Here is an 18,289-nt window from a genome sequence, read left to right on the forward strand (position 1 = left end):
CCCCCCACAGGGCAGGGGGGACTCAGAGCTGGGCTGGCTGCAAGGGGCCACCACCTGGCCCCAGCTTGCTGGCCAGACAGGACTGATGGCCGTGTACGATATCAGTGTTGTATATTTTTGACCCATAGAGCTACCTAACTTTCATACCTCTTCTTCCTCCTTCTCTCCTTCCCGATCTCCTCCATCCCTCCTCCTGGACATTTCCACGCGCGGGGAAGAGGCTTGTGTCTGCAGCAGGGCAAAGGGACGCATTGCCTCAGGAAGGTCTCTAATTAAAGCTACAATCTCTTGAGTTTCCAGTGCTTTGTTATCCCATCGCCTCCACTGGGTGCTCGATCAGGCCTGTCTGGGCCCACTGGGTTTCCAAAACCTCCCTCCAGCTCAACTTCACGGCCCTGTCTCCACCACCATCCAGACCCTACTCCCTCCCAAATTCTCCATACACAAGTTGTCCCTACACACAATCATTACTGCATTGGAAAGGGAAAAGCAAGAATGGGCAGGGGACCTCAAGAGGAATTTCCCAGTTTCCCCTTCTGGGGACTCTCTAGGTTTTAAGGTTGTTTTACAACCACTCCTTTCCCCACCAGCACCTTCAGCAGTTGCAGCTGGGACAGCATCAACCTTCCAATCCACATGGCCCTTCACAAGTGTTCCCAAGTCATCACTTGGCACTGGTCAGGGCCACCCCACGGCCTCAGGTGAGTCTGGACCCCAAGAGCTGCAGGTGCCTCCCTGGCTGCTCCAGATCCACCTCATGGGGTCTGTCCATGTTGCCCAGTCTATCCCTGCCCACCTTTCCCACCACTCTGCCTTTCCTGGTAGACCTCTGTACCGGTTTTTCAGTTGGTAGAGCTTCAGCTCCCTATGCGCAGACTTCAACATTCAACAACACAAACATTCACCCTGTTCTTTTCCACCTTCCGCTGAAGCCCAGCTCACCAAGCTCCCACCCCTTCACCTTAGACTATTTATCCCTTCCTCTAAATCTGCCATTCTCTTCACCTCCCAGCCCCGCTCCAAGATGAAACTTCATCTTCTGACCTCCATCTCTGCATGTAGCAGGCATGGGAGATGGAGAGAATTTGGCCTTTCTTTCCCAGAAGATGTTTATCAAAAGCAACAAAGCAGCTCCCACCAGCTCCATCTAGGGCATGGCCAGAGCACTCCGGGGGGACATTAAGAGGGGATAGATCTCCAGTTGAAGGGTTGGCAGATGGACTCACCAGCTCCATCTGAGGAGATGTAGGTGGAGGCATCTCCTCGCCGCCCCACCAAGCACCCAGAGGAGGCAACACAGCTGAATTCAGCCCCAGCAAGCCCATGCTCAGGTGGTCAAGGATCCTAGACGATCCACAGACCAGGGACTCAGGACCCAACCCCCAAAAGCAAAAACAAAAAAAAAGGAGTACACCAGGCCCTTCAGCATCTTCCTCTCATAGCACACATCTCCAGCAGACGACCCACCAACATGCCCACAGCATCTCTGTGCAATGGCCTCCTCCTGCCTCAGCTCCAAGGGTGTACAGGTGAGGTCTTTCCTTGTTGCAATCCGCTGTAGCCTTGCACTATATTGACCTTTAAGTACACTTTATGTATATAGCTTTATACATTTTTATAGCCCAACACCCTACACATCTATCCCCCACTGGTATGTTGAGCTCTCGTTCAGCAGGACATAGGCATTGTCCCCATTTTACACCCAGGGAAACTGAGGCACACACGCCCACTCACATCTGGTCAGGCAAAGCAGGGTACAGCAAAGTCAGACCTGTCTGGGCACCCAGCTGGACATACTCTCGTTCCTTTGTGGGGTCGTCCAGAGGTGCCCCAGGTTGTCAGAGTTCAGCCTTTTCTGGTGCAGAGATGTCTAGAGTAACCTTGGGCAGCAAGGAGCAACAGGGATTTGCTCAGAGCCGAGGGAGAAATCATTGCTCTGAGCAGAAAGTTGAAAAGACTTTCCCCTGTGCTCCCCGGTGAGCTCCAGTAAAGCACTGGTCCAGGCTGGGAACAGGCTTTTGTCCCCCACCAGCTGCCATGGGGATCTGCACCATCCCTGGTTTTGAGGTCCTTTTCCAGCACCAGGTTAGACAATGGGAATATCTCAGCCCCACTGGTGCCTGGAAATCAAAACATCACATGCCTGGGGCTCACGCTGAGTGAGCTCAGTGAGCTTCTGATCCCCTTTAATGAAGGCAATTAACATTGAAGTGACACCACGGAAGCAGATGAGCCAAGGTGTTTGCTGGCACCAGGCTGTGCTTGCACGTGCAAAGCTGAGACAGGGACAGCAGATACCAGCTGATAGTGAGTGATGGGGAAAGCAGAGATCCTCCATCCCCAGCTGCATCCCCGCCAGGGAGTCTCACACACACCCGGCACTGGCTTGGACGAACCCTCCCAAAATTAATCCTCCTTCTCAACCTCTGCCAAGCGAGACCAGGGGTTGCTTGGAGGGGCTGAAACACATGCAGATGTTGGAGGAGCCAGATTTCCTGAGGAAGCTGGATAGAAATAGGAGCACTGAAATCTCCATCAGCACCCATCTGTGCCTGGGAACATGTAGAGCCAAGGCTGCTGTGCTTGGAAAAGACATCATTGTTGATTGGGGTGATATGTGCAGTTTTGTAAAAGCCAGGTGAGGATTTGGTCTTTCCTGCCGTTTCATGCAGGAAGTCTTGGTATTGCACTCAAAAAGAGAGGTTTGCTCGGGCATGGGTGCACAGTTGCTGCACACTCACAACATACCTGCCTGCCTCCATTGCCAGGTCCCCTCCAGTCTCTTCATAATCCTTACCCCAGGCAGCCAGCTCTTCCCAGACCTCCAGGAATGCCCTCGTCCTCCTTCTCCTCCTCCACATGATAATGCTCAGAGGCTTCTTTCACCCACACCAGAGCAAACCAGAGATGCTGCAGTGATTTAGACAGCCCCCAAGGACAGCAGATCCTGAACCTCATCCTGGGATCAAGGAGGTCCCATGCCCATCTGGCTGAGGAAGGGATTCAGGCAGTGTAACTCAATGGGCATCAAGCATCTGGCCAAAAATGCACTCCCACTGTGCAAGGAGGTATCCACACTCACATCCATGGGGTCTTGGCTAAAAAAAACAAGATGATTTCCAGCAGCAACCACAGGCAGAGTTTGCCCATGCACCTCGGGACAGAGAGCAAGGGAACATGGCAGAGTTATATCAGGAGATGATCCCTAAGCAGGGTGGTGAGATGCACTTCAGGCTGCAGATACACCTAGAGGGAGCCATCCCTGGTGGCATCAAAGCCTGCTTCTGGGATGTCCTGTCCCATTCTTGGAATGTTTTGTCCCGCTCCTGGGATGTCCGGTCCTGCTCTGAGCTGGGCCAGCTGTAACCAACTCTTCCAGGAACAGGGCTAGCCCCGGCCACCCAGGAGCTCTGCATGGAACTCTGTCAACACGATTTGTGATATGAATAGGAGCACATAAAGATGCAAAAGCAACCCAATTATTTGAAGAAGGATAAGAAACTGCCCCCAGTTTCAGCCGCAGACCCACTGGCTGCTGGATGGGTGATTTGCTCTGCTCTATGTCCCTCTCACGTGCTTTTGCTGTGACTCTGGACTGTTGCCTTCCTGACCATTTTCTGTGAGTTGTGCCCTGGGGCAGTCCCATTTTCTGTTCCTCTTCTTAGAAGACCCCAACTTTCCCACTGAACCCAAGAGAGGTGGTAGGGCAGAGGGTAAACCACCCATATCCAGGGCACCAGACCATGAGACTTAGTAGGTCCCATAAAGCCCATCCCCATGTCTTAAGTCTAAATCAGATTTTACAACTTGTGTTTCTGGCCTCTGAGACATCCCATGTCCGTGAGGTTTTGCTTTTTTATATGCTGCACGGAGAATAAAACCATTGTCCATTTGCAAAGTGGTGGTCACATTGGTGCCCCTCAGTCCTGGCACTATGCCATATACTGTCACCTCTCTCCTTGTCTGTCCCAAGTCCCCCCAGACATCCATCAGCCCCACATCACAGAACAGCCTCAGCATCTCTGATGAATTTTTGCCACCTAACAGCTCTTATCCCTATCTTAGAGAAGGGACACTGAGGAACAGAAAAGTCCCATCTCCACCAGTGTTCCAGGACCACACAGGTCCTACATTCCCCTCTGGCAGTGAGGCCCATCTCCATGGGACAGGCTGGGGAGAGCTCCACTCTCTGCACTGTCAACGGCCTGGGGCCAGGAAAGGGGGATGCTGCAAAGTTCAGGCACAGCCAGGGTAGCTGGATTGCGTTCGATGGGCCAACACTGCCCTGGAGCTGGGAGAGCCCGGCTTCCTCATGGGGCACCAGTGCTGGAGAACCAATCCCAGCCCCATGACATCACCCCAGGGCAGGAGCCCCATTCTGCAACTCCTGTCCATCCCCAAGAGATTCAACAGACGTGCTGTTTGCATTTGGAAAAGGGCAATGGAACACAGAAAACACATTTCCAGCCCTGAGGATGGCAATGAAAGTTTTAAAAATTAGCATAATTCTTTAAATATATAAATAAATAATTCCACATGCTCCCCCACCCCCCAAAAATAACCATTCAAAGCTCCTTTTCTGATTTCACAGAAAGTGCTCTTAGACATCGTAGGGAAAGCAATTCTGAATGAATATTTAAAAGCCAAAGAAACTCCAAACTCTATGGGTTTGCAGGTGCAAATCCTTCAAAGAACCTTGATTACCCCACATGGCTATCCCTCCTGGAGCAGAAACACCTGAACCCTTTGCCAGCAGGTGGCTGCACAAGGAGGGGACAGGAGGGACCCCTCTAGCAGAGAGCCCAGCTCTACCTTCTATAAAAAGCCCAAGAGGGAGGCAGATAGGGTGTGCTCTCAGGGAGGTGGTTCTAAGTGTGGTAAGGGGTCCTGGAGGTTTGGAGCAATGGTGAGTAGCTGTGGGTCTGCTCTCTGATAGTCAGGGCTGGTCCTGCCTGGCTCTGCAGGAGGGTGAGGCTGGCGATGGCTTTTTTTTCCCAGTGAGATGTTTTGCCCCTGGCTGTGTGCTTCCGTGGGTGTAAAACTGGTTGTGGGGTATGGGGGAGCGTGTGAGCCCTGGACAAGGGGTTCCTAAAGGCGCAGAGCTTGTGCTTGGGCATGTCCAGTGCTGGGTTGGCTTTGCAAATGTTGGTGTCCCCCTCTTCCTGACCTAGGGAGGGCTACTCTGCTGAAATGCCTTCAGACCTGTTTATCCTTCTGTGTGAAGATATTTTGAAGGCATTGCTGGTGGTATTCAATACATGACTGAGCTAGGTGCCCATCTGGTGCTGCTGTGGGGCTGGGGCAGACCTGGAACAGGGGATGAAGGTCTCTCCTTGTGGAGACTGGTTCAGCATCCCTGTTCTGTCCTTGGCGTTGGGGGTGGCTAAGGCTGTCCTGGGACTGTTTAGGAAGAGAAGTGCAGTGGTGGTGGCTGAGGGCTGCTATATTAAACACCAACACTCAGGGCAGGACCCTCTGCTGTAGTGGAGGATGTTGCTGCCCTGTGTCTGTGCTTGGTAGGGGTCCTGCTGTGCCAGGCTTCTTGCAAGAAGATAACTTGAGAGTTGCTGTGCTGGTGCAGTGTCCTGCCTAGGCCACAGCTAAAAGCAGATGGTGAAGGCAGACTAAGGTTTGGGTAAGCCCATCTGACACTTTCTTATCTTGTAGCTCAGGGCTTCTTGAAATGGACGTGGTTTTTTTCCCTTAGTAAGCCTCAGTAGAAGTCTCTAGTCCAGTCTCTTTGAGCCCAAAAGCCTGGGTTTCACAGCCTCCTGTGTCAAGGAGTTCAACAGCACAACCACACTTTCTGTACAGGGACTCCTCTCTAGCCAAGCCAAGAGCAGTTGCTTTATGGGGCAATTACTAGTCTTGTATGGAGGTAATGAAGAAATGCTCTCTTGCTTGGATTCTCTCCAGCTGTCTCTAATCAGTGATCCTGCATAGCTGTATCTAATCTAAATGGAGATGAGAAACTACTCTGACAGTCAGTTCTTGAAGCTCAACAGCACTGGCTTCTCCCATCAGAGAGAAGCAGAGGGCTGCTGCTGCTGTCTGAGCCGGGAGAAGTCTGCCTGTACCTCCCTGGGAGGAGCATGGTGGGAGTGTTCCCACTGCTGCCTAAGGCTGGCTGGGCTGAATCATTCCCTCCTCTGCAGCTGAGAGCACCAGATACAGTACCTGGGAAGGCTGTCTGTGCCCTGTCTCCTGCCCCAAGGCAGGATCAGCAAAGCAAAGAGAAGAAACCATGAGCAGTTGGACCTGATAGCCACCATGTACTGTAGATTCAGCAGCTGGGCGTGGTGGCCTGCTTCTTGTAACAGGGCTCTTGAGCAATATGAGTGTTGGGATGCGGAGGGACCTGCCACAACACCCTGCTCTCTGCATCTGCCTTGCTGGGAGATTGCAGCATCTCTCTGAAGTGCTAATGCTTATTTGTGGGTTGTTCGGCAGCTCTCGGGTGCCTGCTACAGAGAAAGTGTCCTGGCTGCCACCAAGCTGGGTTAATGTTCCTCTTGTCCATAGGTTGTTAGCCACATGCTCTATAAAGACATTCAGAAGTGCCCGCTTTAGTCTAATTCCTCAGTGTACACTCCTAACTTTCTCTTCTCTCCCATTCCTGTGCAGAGGGAGTGTATTTCTATCCATATTGGCCAGGCTGGTGTCCAGATGGGCAATTCCTGTTGGGAATTATATTGCCTGGAGCACGGGATTGAGCCAGATGGATTCTTCCCCAGTGAATTCCCAGGGCAAGCAGACTCTTCCTTTGGGACCTTCTTCAGTGAGACAGGATCAGGGAAGTATGTACCCAGGGCAATATTTGTTGACCTAGAGTCTACTGTCATTGGTAAGTCATGGAAGGTCTCCAAAACTCTTGGCGGTGGGGGCAATAACTTCTCTGTACCTGAAGTGTGGTGTTGGCCACCTAAACTCTTGGAAGCTAGCAGCCTCACCATGTAAAACTGCATCTAAATTAGTGCAAGTAACTTGGTAGACAGCAGATCTTATGCTAGTGACACTCATGAGATCTCAATCCCCTCCAGATGAGATCAGGACTGGGATCTACCGCACGCTCTTCCACCCAGAGCAGCTCATCAGTGGCAAAGAAGATGCTGCCAACAACTATGCTCGGGGCCGCTACACCGTTGGGAAGGAGATCATTGACTCTGTTGTTGACAGAGCTCGTAAAATGGTAAAAACCTTGTGGAGGGTCGTCTGCATAGCGCTCTGGTTGCTTTTGCCCTGGCTGTCAAGAGATGCAATGGGCTGGGTGGCTGGAGTGGAGAGAGGGAGGCAGTGGTGAGACTAAACCAAGCATATCTTGGTTGGCTTGAAAATGCCACTGTGACCTGGAGCAACACAATGGGATGCCTGTGGGTGTAGGCCTTGCTGCTTGGGACTTAAGGGGAAAACCAGGGACTCAAGATGCCCCCAGCTTAAGCAGGAAAAGAAGCAGCTGCGACTTGACTGTCCAGGCAAGAGGGCTTTCCCCTAATGTGTGTAGGGTTTGCTGTGTCAATCCTGATCCAAAATCTTATCCCAAACAATGTCACATCTCAGCTTCTGGATAGTGGCTCCCCTTAGACCTCTCTTCCCTAGTGTGATAGTGTCTGGAGCATAAGGTTTCACCCACACAGACCTCAGAAGTGCTGTGATAACACTTGATTTAAGTGGAAACTTGTAGTGACTTTCAGACTTCTCCTAATCTTCTTGACTGTTAGTATTGTGAGTCTCTCTGACCTAATATGTCACTCCCTCAGGCCAGGCCTCCTTTCCTCCAAAAGTAGAAGATAATGTAAAAGCAGCTTAATTTGCTGTGTCTAACAGATCCCACCTTCTAGAAGTGAGAGGGTTGTGTGTAAGCAGTAAAAAAAAAAAAAAAAAAAAAAAAAAACCAAAACCAAAAAAACCCAAAAAAAACCAAAACCCACAAACGCCCAAAGACTTGATCTTGATGGTTAAACACAGAACTTTAGCTTAAATCCAAGGACACCACAATAACTCCATTAACTCGGTCCTTCTGGTTCTTTCCCTGGTGCTCCAGACTGAGCAGTGCAGTGGCCTCCAAGGATTCCTGGTCTCCCATAGCTTTGGGGGAGGCACAGGCTCTGGGTTCACCTCCCTTCTCATGGAACGGCTCTCTGTGGAGTACAGCAAGAAGTCCAAGCTGGAGTTCTCTGTGTACCCAGCCCCACAGGTCTCCACAGCAGTGGTGGAGCCCTACAACTCTATCCTCACCACCCACACTACCCTGGAGCACTCGGACTGCTCCTTCATGGTGGACAACGAAGCCATCTATGACATCTGCAACCGCAACCTGGACATTGAGCGTCCCACCTACACCAACCTCAACAGGCTGATTGGGCAGATAGTCTCGTCAGTCACTGCCTCCTTGAGATTCAATGGTGCTCTGAATGTTGACCTGACTGAGTTTCGGACCAACCTGGTGCCCTACCCACGGATACACTTCCCGCTCACAACCTATGCACCCATCATCTCTGCGGAGAAAGCCTACCATGAGCAGCTGTCTGTGCCGGAGATCACCAATGCTTGCTTTGAGTTCTCCAACCAGATGGTGAAGTGTGACCCACGCCGTGGCAAGTACATGGCATGCTGCCTGCTGTACCGAGGTGACGTGGTGCCCAAGGATGTGAATGCAGCCATTGCAGCCATTAAAACACGCCGGTCGATCCAGTTTGTGGACTGGTGCCCCACAGGCTTCAAGGTGGGTATCAACTACCAGCCTCCCACGGTGGTGCCTGGGGGAGACCTGGCCAAGGTGCAGCGGGCTGTGTGCATGCTGAGCAACACCACGGCCATTGCGGAGGCATGGGCCCGTCTGGACCACAAGTTTGACCTGATGTATGCCAAGCGAGCCTTTGTGCACTGGTATGTGGGGGAGGGCATGGAGGAGGGGGAGTTTTCAGAGGCCAGAGAGGACCTGGCTGCCCTGGAGAAGGATTATGAGGAGGTTGGCAGGGACTCTGCAGATGGAGAAGATGAGGCTGATGAGGATGAGTATTAATGAACTGCAGTCTGTTCTTAATGAAGTCAGTCCTCTGTCATAAGGCTAAATTGGTTCTGAGTGCCTGGAGGTGCTAAAGGGTTGTCCTGAACAGCAATGCTACTGTTTGACGTATTATACCTTTTCTGCTTGCATAGTTTATGCTCTCATAGTGCACTTCTGTAGCATGGGTGTCTTGAGCTTTATCACACTGCTGTTTATTGATGAGTGAAGCTGAATAGGTGCCTGACTTAGTGCTGGGGACGCATCCTGCCTAGGCAGAGGATCTGGATTTCTAATCCAGGGGAATGTTGCAAGCTGCCTGCTTTGGCTAAAATGGCAAACTCTTGCTCTAGCTTTTACTGTAAAAGCACCTTTTACTTAGAAATGCACCTGTATACTTCTATGCAACTGTCTTTTTTTTTTTTTTTTATTTGAATAAAGATTTTCTTTCTCTGAGTTCTTTGGACTTAATGAAGATTTATTCTGTGGGGTGGTCCCTTCTGTGTGGATGTTGTCCTGGGGAGAACAGCAAATGCTGATAAGAGTGTGCTCTGGGCAGGTCATCTGTAAGGATCATCAACAATAATTATTGCTGTGAGGCAAGTGTCTTATATCCTGCAGGGACTTGTCTGTCTGGAGCTGGATGCTGTTCTTCTTGCCACCAAGAGCAGCTCGGAGGAAGCATGTCTGGGAGAACAGGGAACCCCCAGTTTGACCAGTGCCATTACAGGGAGTGGCACCTGGGCAAAAAGTACTTTTCTGGTGGGGCTTTACCTCACCATCTTTGGTAAAGCCTGTTTGTTGCCCGAGCAAGTACTGGCTGGTGGAGCAGTGCTGTAGCTGTAGACTGGGGTCTTGCTCAGGGGTTGGTGCAAGCATGAGCTCAGTCCTGTGCACCTGGGGTTGGAGTTTGCCCTGAGGAGGTGTGCCAGGCCAATGTGATGGAGTGGCTCAGGAGGAAAAGCCATGAAAAGCCTCTGATAAGATATAGAGAAGGAGTGTTCATAAGCCTGTGGGGTAGGAGAATGGCTGGCTCCATGCTGCATGGAGTTATACACCATATTTGTTTGTTGTATACCCACTCCTCATTTTAATGCTGGGTTCTGTCTCAAAGTGAAGTCAGTCTCCCTCTGCCCCAGACCTCCTCCATACCCTGTAGCTACAGCTGCCCTCTGTCCTAATGGGGATGTGATTCTGGAGATGTTCCCAAAGTGATGCACTGGCAGGTACAGCCAGGGATGGTTAGAAGGATGGAGATGTGTTGCTGCCTCCTATAATTGGGAGGTGGAAAGAGCCCAGAGCTCATTGTTAGCTGCAGTTAGCCTAAAAAACCAGGGTGCTGGGAGCATGAATAGACAGTAGATGGGTCCTCCCATCTACTGTTGGGCTGAAGCCTCCTCTGTGCTCAACTCGCTGCTATGAAATTACCTCAGTGAAAATGTTAGGTATGGCCCACTGCTCTTGGGGAGGGTCATGATCCTGAGGGCTCTGCAAGGCCTTTTGAAGATATTCTGCCTCTCCACCCAGCAGCTCAGGACCAGGGTCCCAGGGAGAGCAGGGGTTGTAGACAAGGGTGAGAAATTTAGCAGCCTCTAAATTCATGCCACCCACCCTGCTAGCAGGGGCTGCCAGGATTTTCTTTTTTTTTTTTTTTTTTTGTGAGGGGGACTGTTCCTTCTGAGGCTGAAACGCAGCTGCAAAGGGGGAGGTTTTGGGGTAGGAGAAAGATCTTCATCCTGTTAAGCTTTTGCAAGCAAAAAACTAAGTCCCAGTGTTTACATGTCTGAACTGGGGCTGAAGGAAGGAGAGGTTTGGGCCCTGAATTGCTCTTGCATGGGGGCTGTGTGCCTGGGGAAAGGTTTCCTCCCCCGTGCTGCCTGGGTCGTGCCATGGCTGCTGCATGTCCTCTGTCTCTCTTCTGGACACAGGGCAGAGTTAAGGGGGTGGCTGTTGCCTGGGGGGGGGGTGTGTGTGTGTGTGTCTCTGTGGGGTTTTGTGCAGGGGCATGCGAGGCAAAGGAGTGGAAATTAAACAGGTCCTTCAAATCCTGCCTGTACGACCTGCCCCATTCTCCCCCTCTGAGGGACTGCAAAGGGCAGGGTTAAGGGGATAAACCTGTCCCAGTCTCCCCCTCCACAGGACGGTGATGGACAGTTAAAGTGACAGCAGTTTCAGGGACCGCGGCTCAGGGGGAAGAAGAGCAGGTCCAGGGTGACAACTCCTAGGGCAAGTGATTTGACTTGATTTTGATGGGTCTGAGGACATCTCCCCCACCCAGCAGCCCCTTATGCAGTGGTGCACAGCCTCCATACCCAGAAGATGCACATACTCCATCCCCAAAGACACAGACATCCATGGAGACCCAAGGGAGCCATCCTGCTCTGAAAGAACTTCCCACGGGCTTCCCCAGCCTCCCTGACACCTCCACACTCCTGTCCCCATGGGAAATAAATTAGCAGTTCGTGACCCCAAATCAGTGATGAAACCCCAGCCCCAGGCAGGGCCCTGCACCCCCGGGGACTGTCCCCTGGCCAGGGCTTGCCATGCGGTGCCCTTGCCACAAGGTGGGGTCTGAAGATCGGGAATGCCAGCACACCTCCAGGCGCTTGGAGGGGCCATGTGCCCTCAGGGCTGGCCCCAGGGACACTTTTCTGACCTCGACAGGGGCAAAGACCCTCACCATGAGATCCCCTGTGGCCTTTTCGGTGGTCTTTTTGAATGGTCGGGTGGGTATACAGGGCAATGGGTCGCTACTGGGAGAGACAGGACTCAGAGATGGGGAGGTTTTGTGGAGCAGGAGGGTTATCCCAAGGTTTTCAGTCCCCCTCAAGGCCCAGAAATGACTGTCTTTCAAGCAGGGAGTGACGCTGCTATGATGTTATTTTGGAGGTGGCCCCAGGTCCCCAGGCAGGGCTGTCCACAGTTTTACATGGTGAGGCTGCTAGCTTCCAAGAGTTTAGGTGGCCAACACCACACTTCAGGTACAGAGAAGTTATTGCCCCCACCGCCAAGAGTTTTGGAGACCTTCCATGACTTACCAATGACAGTAGACTCTAGGTCAACAAATATTGCCCTGGGTACATACTTCCCTGATCCTGTCTCACTGAAGAAGGTCCCAAAGGAAGAGTCTGCTTGCCCTGGGAATTCACTGGGGAAGAATCCATCTGGCTCAATCCCGTGCTCCAGGCAATATAATTCCCAACAGGAATTGCCCATCTGGACACCAGCCTGGCCAATATGGATAGAAATACACTCCCTCTGCACAGGAATGGGAGAGAAGAGAAGAGAAAGTTAGGAGTGTACACTGAGGAATTAGACTAAAGCGGGCACTTCTGAATGTCTTTATAGAGCATGTGGCTAACAACCTATGGACAAGAGGAACATTAACCCAGCTTGGTGGCAGCCAGGACACTTTCTCTGTAGCAGGCACCCGAGAGCTGCCGAACAACCCACAAATAAGCATTAGCACTTCAGAGAGATGCTGCAATCTCCCAGCAAGGCAGATGCAGAGAGCAGGGTGTTGTGGCAGGTCCCTCCGCATCCCAACACTCATATTGCTCAAGAGCCCTGTTACAAGAAGCAGGCCACCACGCCCAGCTGCTGAATCTACAGTACATGGTGGCTATCAGGTCCAACTGCTCATGGTTTCTTCTCTTTGCTTTGCTGATCCTGCCTTGGGGCAGGAGACAGGGCACAGACAGCCTTCCCAGGTACTGTATCTGGTGCTCTCAGCTGCAGAGGAGGGAATGATTCAGCCCAGCCAGCCTTAGGCAGCAGTGGGAACACTCCCACCATGCTCCTCCCAGGGAGGTACAGGCAGACTTCTCCCGGCTCAGACAGCAGCAGCAGCCCTCTGCTTCTCTCTGATGGGAGAAGCCAGTGCTGTTGAGCTTCAAGAACTGACTGTCAGAGTAGTTTCTCATCTCCATTTAGATTAGATACAGCTATGCAGGATCACTGATTAGAGACAGCTGGAGAGAATCCAAGCAAGAGAGCATTTCTTCATTACCTCCATACAAGACTAGTAATTGCCCCATAAAGCAACTGCTCTTGGCTTGGCTAGAGAGGAGTCCCTGTACAGAAAGTGTGGTTGTGCTGTTGAACTCCTTGACACGGGAGGCTGTGAAACCCAGGCTTTTGGGCTCAAAGAGACTGGACTAGAGACTTCTACTGAGGCTTACTAAGGGAAAAAAACCACGTCCATTTCAAGAAGCCCTGAGCTACAAGATAAGAAAGTGTCAGATGGGCTTACCCAAACCTTAGTCTGCCTTCACCATCTGCTTTTAGCTGTGGCCTAGGCAGGACACTGCACCAGCACAGCAACTCTCAAGTTATCTTCTTGCAAGAAGCCTGGCACAGCAGGACCCCTACCAAGCACAGACACAGGGCAGCAACATCCTCCACTACAGCAGAGGGTCCTGCCCTGAGTGTTGGTGTTTAATATAGCAGCCCTCAGCCACCACCACTGCACTTCTCTTCCTAAACAGTCCCAGGACAGCCTTAGCCACCCCCAACGCCAAGGACAGAACAGGGATGCTGAACCAGTCTCCACAAGGAGAGACCTTCATCCCCTGTTCCAGGTCTGCGCCAGCCCCACAGCAGCACCAGATGGGCACCTAGCTCAGTCATGTATTGAATACCACCAGCAATGCCTTCAAAATATCTTCACACAGAAGGATAAACAGGTCTGAAGGCATTTCAGCAGAGTAGCCCTCCCTAGGTCAGGAAGAGGGGGACACCAACATTTGCAAAGCCAACCCAGCACTGGACATGCCCAAGCACAAGCTCTGCGCCTTTAGGAACCCCTTGTCCAGGGCTCACACGCTCCCCCATACCCCACAACCAGTTTTACACCCACGGAAGCACACAGCCAGGGGCAAAACATCTCACTGGGAAAAAAAAGCCATCGCCAGCCTCACCCTCCTGCAGAGCCAGGCAGGACCAGCCCTGACTATCAGAGAGCAGACCCACAGCTACTCACCATTGCTCCAAACCTCCAGGACCCCTTACCACACTTAGAACCACCTCCCTGAGAGCACACCCTATCTGCCTCCCTCTTGGGCTTTTTATAGAAGGTAGAGCTGGGCTCTCTGCTAGAGGGGTCCCTCCTGTCCCCTCCTTGTGCAGCCACCTGCTGGCAAAGGGTTCAGGTGTTTCTGCTCCAGGAGGGATAGCCATGTGGGGTAATCAAGGTTCTTTGAAGGATTTGCACCTGCAAACCCATAGAGTTTGGAGTTTCTTTGGCTTTTAAATATTCATTCAGAATTGCTTTCCCTACGATGTCTAAGAGCACTTTCTGTGAAATCAGAAAAGGAGCTTTGAATGGTTATTTTTGGGGGGGTGGGGGAGCATGTGGAATTATTTATTTATATATTTAAAGAATTATGCTAATTTTTAAAACTTTCATTGCCATCCTCAGGGCTGGAAATGTGTTTTCTGTGTTCCATTGCCCTTTTCCAAATGCAAACAGCACGTCTGTTGAATCTCTTGGGGATGGACAGGAGTTGCAGAATGGGGCTCCTGCCCTGGGGTGATGTCATGGGGCTGGGATTGGTTCTCCAGCACTGGTGCCCCATGAGGAAGCCAGGCTCTCCCAGCTCCAGGGCAGTGTTGGCCCATCGAACGCAATCCAGCTACCCTGGCTGTGCCTGAACTTTGCAGCATCCCCCTTTCCTGGCCCCAGGCCGTTGACAGTGCAGAGAGTGGAGCTCTCCCCAGCCTGTCCCATGGAGATGGGCCTCACTGCCAGAGGGGAATGTAGGACCTGTGTGGTCCTGGAACACTGGTGGAGATGGGACTTTTCTGTTCCTCAGTGTCCCTTCTCTAAGATAGGGATAAGAGCTGTTAGGTGGCAAAAATTCATCAGAGATGCTGAGGCTGTTCTGTGATGTGGGGCTGATGGATGTCTGGGGGGACTTGGGACAGACAAGGAGAGAGGTGACAGTATATGGCATAGTGCCAGGACTGAGGGGCACCAATGTGACCACCACTTTGCAAATGGACAATGGTTTTATTCTCCGTGCAGCATATAAAAAAGCAAAACCTCACGGACATGGGATGTCTCAGAGGCCAGAAACACAAGTTGTAAAATCTGATTTAGACTTAAGACATGGGGATGGGCTTTATGGGACCTACTAAGTCTCATGGTCTGGTGCCCTGGATATGGGTGGTTTACCCTCTGCCCTACCACCTCTCTTGGGTTCAGTGGGAAAGTTGGGGTCTTCTAAGAAGAGGAACAGAAAATGGGACTGCCCCAGGGCACAACTCACAGAAAATGGTCAGGAAGGCAACAGTCCAGAGTCACAGCAAAAGCACGTGAGAGGGACATAGAGCAGAGCAAATCACCCATCCAGCAGCCAGTGGGTCTGCGGCTGAAACTGGGGGCAGTTTCTTATCCTTCTTCAAATAATTGGGTTGCTTTTGCATCTTTATGTGCTCCTATTCATATCACAAATCGTGTTGACAGAGTTCCATGCAGAGCTCCTGGGTGGCCGGGGCTAGCCCTGTTCCTGGAAGAGTTGGTTACAGCTGGCCCAGCTCAGAGCAGGACCGGACATCCCAGGAGCGGGACAAAACATTCCAAGAATGGGACAGGACATCCCAGAAGCAGGCTTTGATGCCACCAGGGATGGCTCCCTCTAGGTGTATCTGCAGCCTGAAGTGCATCTCACCACCCTGCTTAGGGATCATCTCCTGATATAACTCTGCCATGTTCCCTTGCTCTCTGTCCCGAGGTGCATGGGCAAACTCTGCCTGTGGTTGCTGCTGGAAATCATCTTGTTTTTTTTAGCCAAGACCCCATGGATGTGAGTGTGGATACCTCCTTGCACAGTGGGAGTGCATTTTTGGCCAGATGCTTGATGCCCATTGAGTTACACTGCCTGAATCCCTTCCTCAGCCAGATGGGCATGGGACCTCCTTGATCCCAGGATGAGGTTCAGGATCTGCTGTCCTTGGGGGCTGTCTAAATCACTGCAGCATCTCTGGTTTGCTCTGGTGTGGGTGAAAGAAGCCTCTGAGCATTATCATGTGGAGGAGGAGAAGGAGGACGAGGGCATTCCTGGAGGTCTGGGAAGAGCTGGCTGCCTGGGGTAAGGATTATGAAGAGACTGGAGGGGACCTGGCAATGGAGGCAGGCAGGTATGTTGTGAGTGTGCAGCAACTGTGCACCCATGCCTGAGCAAACCTCTCTTTTTGAGTGCAATACCAAGACTTCCTGCATGAAACGGCAGGAAAGACCAAATCCTCACCTGGCTTTTACAAAACTGCACATATCACCCCAATCAACAATGATGTCTTTTCCAAGCACAGCAGCCTTGGCTCTACATGTTCCCAGGCACAGATGGGTGCTGATGGAGATTTCAGTGCTCCTATTTCTATCCAGCTTCCTCAGGAAATCTGGCTCCTCCAACATCTGCATGTGTTTCAGCCCCTCCAAGCAACCCCTGGTCTCGCTTGGCAGAGGTTGAGAAGGAGGATTAATTTTGGGAGGGTTCGTCCAAGCCAGTGCCGGGTGTGTGTGAGACTCCCTGGCGGGGATGCAGCTGGGGATGGAGGATCTCTGCTTTCCCCATCACTCACTATCAGCTGGTATCTGCTGTCCCTGTCTCAGCTTTGCACGTGCAAGCACAGCCTGGTGCCAGCAAACACCTTGGCTCATCTGCTTCCGTGGTGTCACTTCAATGTTAATTGCCTTCATTAAAGGGGATCAGAAGCTCACTGAGCTCACTCAGCGTGAGCCCCAGGCATGTGATGTTTTGATTTCCAGGCACCAGTGGGGCTGAGATATTCCCATTGTCTAACCTGGTGCTGGAAAAGGACCTCAAAACCAGGGATGGTGCAGATCCCCATGGCAGCTGGTGGGGGACAAAAGCCTGTTCCCAGCCTGGACCAGTGCTTTACTGGAGCTCACCGGGGAGCACAGGGGAAAGTCTTTTCAACTTTCTGCTCAGAGCAATGATTTCTCCCTCGGCTCTGAGCAAATCCCTGTTGCTCCTTGCTGCCCAAGGTTACTCTAGACATCTCTGCACCAGAAAAGGCTGAACTCTGACAACCTGGGGCACCTCTGGACGACCCCACAAAGGAACGAGAGTATGTCCAGCTGGGTGCCCAGACAGGTCTGACTTTGCTGTACCCTGCTTTGCCTGACCAGATGTGAGTGGGCGTGTGTGCCTCAGTTTCCCTGGGTGTAAAATGGGGACAATGCCTATGTCCTGCTGAACGAGAGCTCAACATACCAGTGGGGGATAGATGTGTAGGGTGTTGGGCTATAAAAATGTATAAAGCTATATACATAAAGTGTACTTAAAGGTCAATATAGTGCAAGGCTACAGCGGATTGCAACAAGGAAAGACCTCGCCTGTACACCCTTGGAGCTGAGGCAGGAGGAGGCCATTGCACAGAGATGCTGTGGGCATGTTGGTGGGTCGTCTGCTGGAGATGTGTGCTATGAGAGGAAGATGCTGAAGGGCCTGGTGTACTCCTTTTTTTTTGTTTTTGCTTTTGGGGGTTGGGTCCTGAGTCCCTGGTCTGTGGATCATCTAGGATCCTTGACCACCTGAGCATGGGCTTGCTGGGGCTGAATTCAGCTGTGTTGCCTCCTCTGGGTGCTTGGTGGGGCGGCGAGGAGATGCCTCCACCTACATCTCCTCAGATGGAGCTGGTGAGTCCATCTGCCAACCCTTCAACTGGAGATCTATCCCCTCTTAATGTCCCCCCGGAGTGCTCTGGCCATGCCCTAGATGGAGCTGGTGGGAGCTGCTTTGTTGCTTTTGATAAACATCTTCTGGGAAAGAAAGGCCAAATTCTCTCCATCTCCCATGCCTGCTACATGCAGAGATGGAGGTCAGAAGATGAAGTTTCATCTTGGAGCGGGGCTGGGAGGTGAAGAGAATGGCAGATTTAGAGGAAGGGATAAATAGTCTAAGGTGAAGGGGTGGGAGCTTGGTGAGCTGGGCTTCAGCGGAAGGTGGAAAAGAACAGGGTGAATGTTTGTGTTGTTGAATGTTGAAGTCTGCGCATAGGGAGCTGAAGCTCTACCAACTGAAAAACCGGTACAGAGGTCTACCAGGAAAGGCAGAGTGGTGGGAAAGGTGGGCAGGGATAGACTGGGCAACATGGACAGACCCCATGAGGTGGATCTGGAGCAGCCAGGGAGGCACCTGCAGCTCTTGGGGTCCAGACTCACCTGAGGCCGTGGGGTGGCCCTGACCAGTGCCAAGTGATGACTTGGGAACACTTGTGAAGGGCCATGTGGATTGGAAGGTTGATGCTGTCCCAGCTGCA

General features: G+C 51.9%; 1 protein-coding gene across 1 annotated transcript; it reads left to right on the forward strand.

The window, feature by feature from the left end:
• The first annotated feature begins 6,651 nt into the window (after positions 1–6,651).
• Positions 6,652–9,068, forward strand: LOC129783550 (tubulin alpha-3 chain-like). Its single transcript, XM_055793501.1, has 3 exons — positions 6,652–6,844; positions 7,041–7,189; positions 8,042–9,068. The coding sequence occupies exons 1-3, from the start codon at positions 6,667–6,669 to the stop codon at positions 9,020–9,022; spliced, it is 1,308 nt and encodes a 435-aa protein (XP_055649476.1). The 5' UTR covers positions 6,652–6,666; the 3' UTR covers positions 9,023–9,068.
• The last annotated feature ends 9,221 nt before the right edge of the window (positions 9,069–18,289 follow it).

Source organism: Falco peregrinus, unplaced genomic scaffold, assembly GCF_023634155.1.
Source record: "Falco peregrinus isolate bFalPer1 unplaced genomic scaffold, bFalPer1.pri scaffold_51, whole genome shotgun sequence".
NCBI classification, from domain to species: domain Eukaryota; kingdom Metazoa; phylum Chordata; class Aves; order Falconiformes; family Falconidae; genus Falco; species Falco peregrinus.

Excerpts from the sequence above, each read along its gene's own strand:
- LOC129783550 (XM_055793501.1), top strand. The coding sequence starts at position 6,667 with ATGGGCAATTCCTGTTGGGAATTATATTGCCTGGAGCACGGGATTGAG. Across the intron at positions 6,845-7,040 it reads CCTAGAGTCTACTGTCATTG|ATGAGATCAGGACTGGGATC; the intron begins GTAAGTCATGGA and ends AATCCCCTCCAG. Across the intron at positions 7,190-8,041 it reads TTGACAGAGCTCGTAAAATG|ACTGAGCAGTGCAGTGGCCT; the intron begins GTAAAAACCTTG and ends CTGGTGCTCCAG.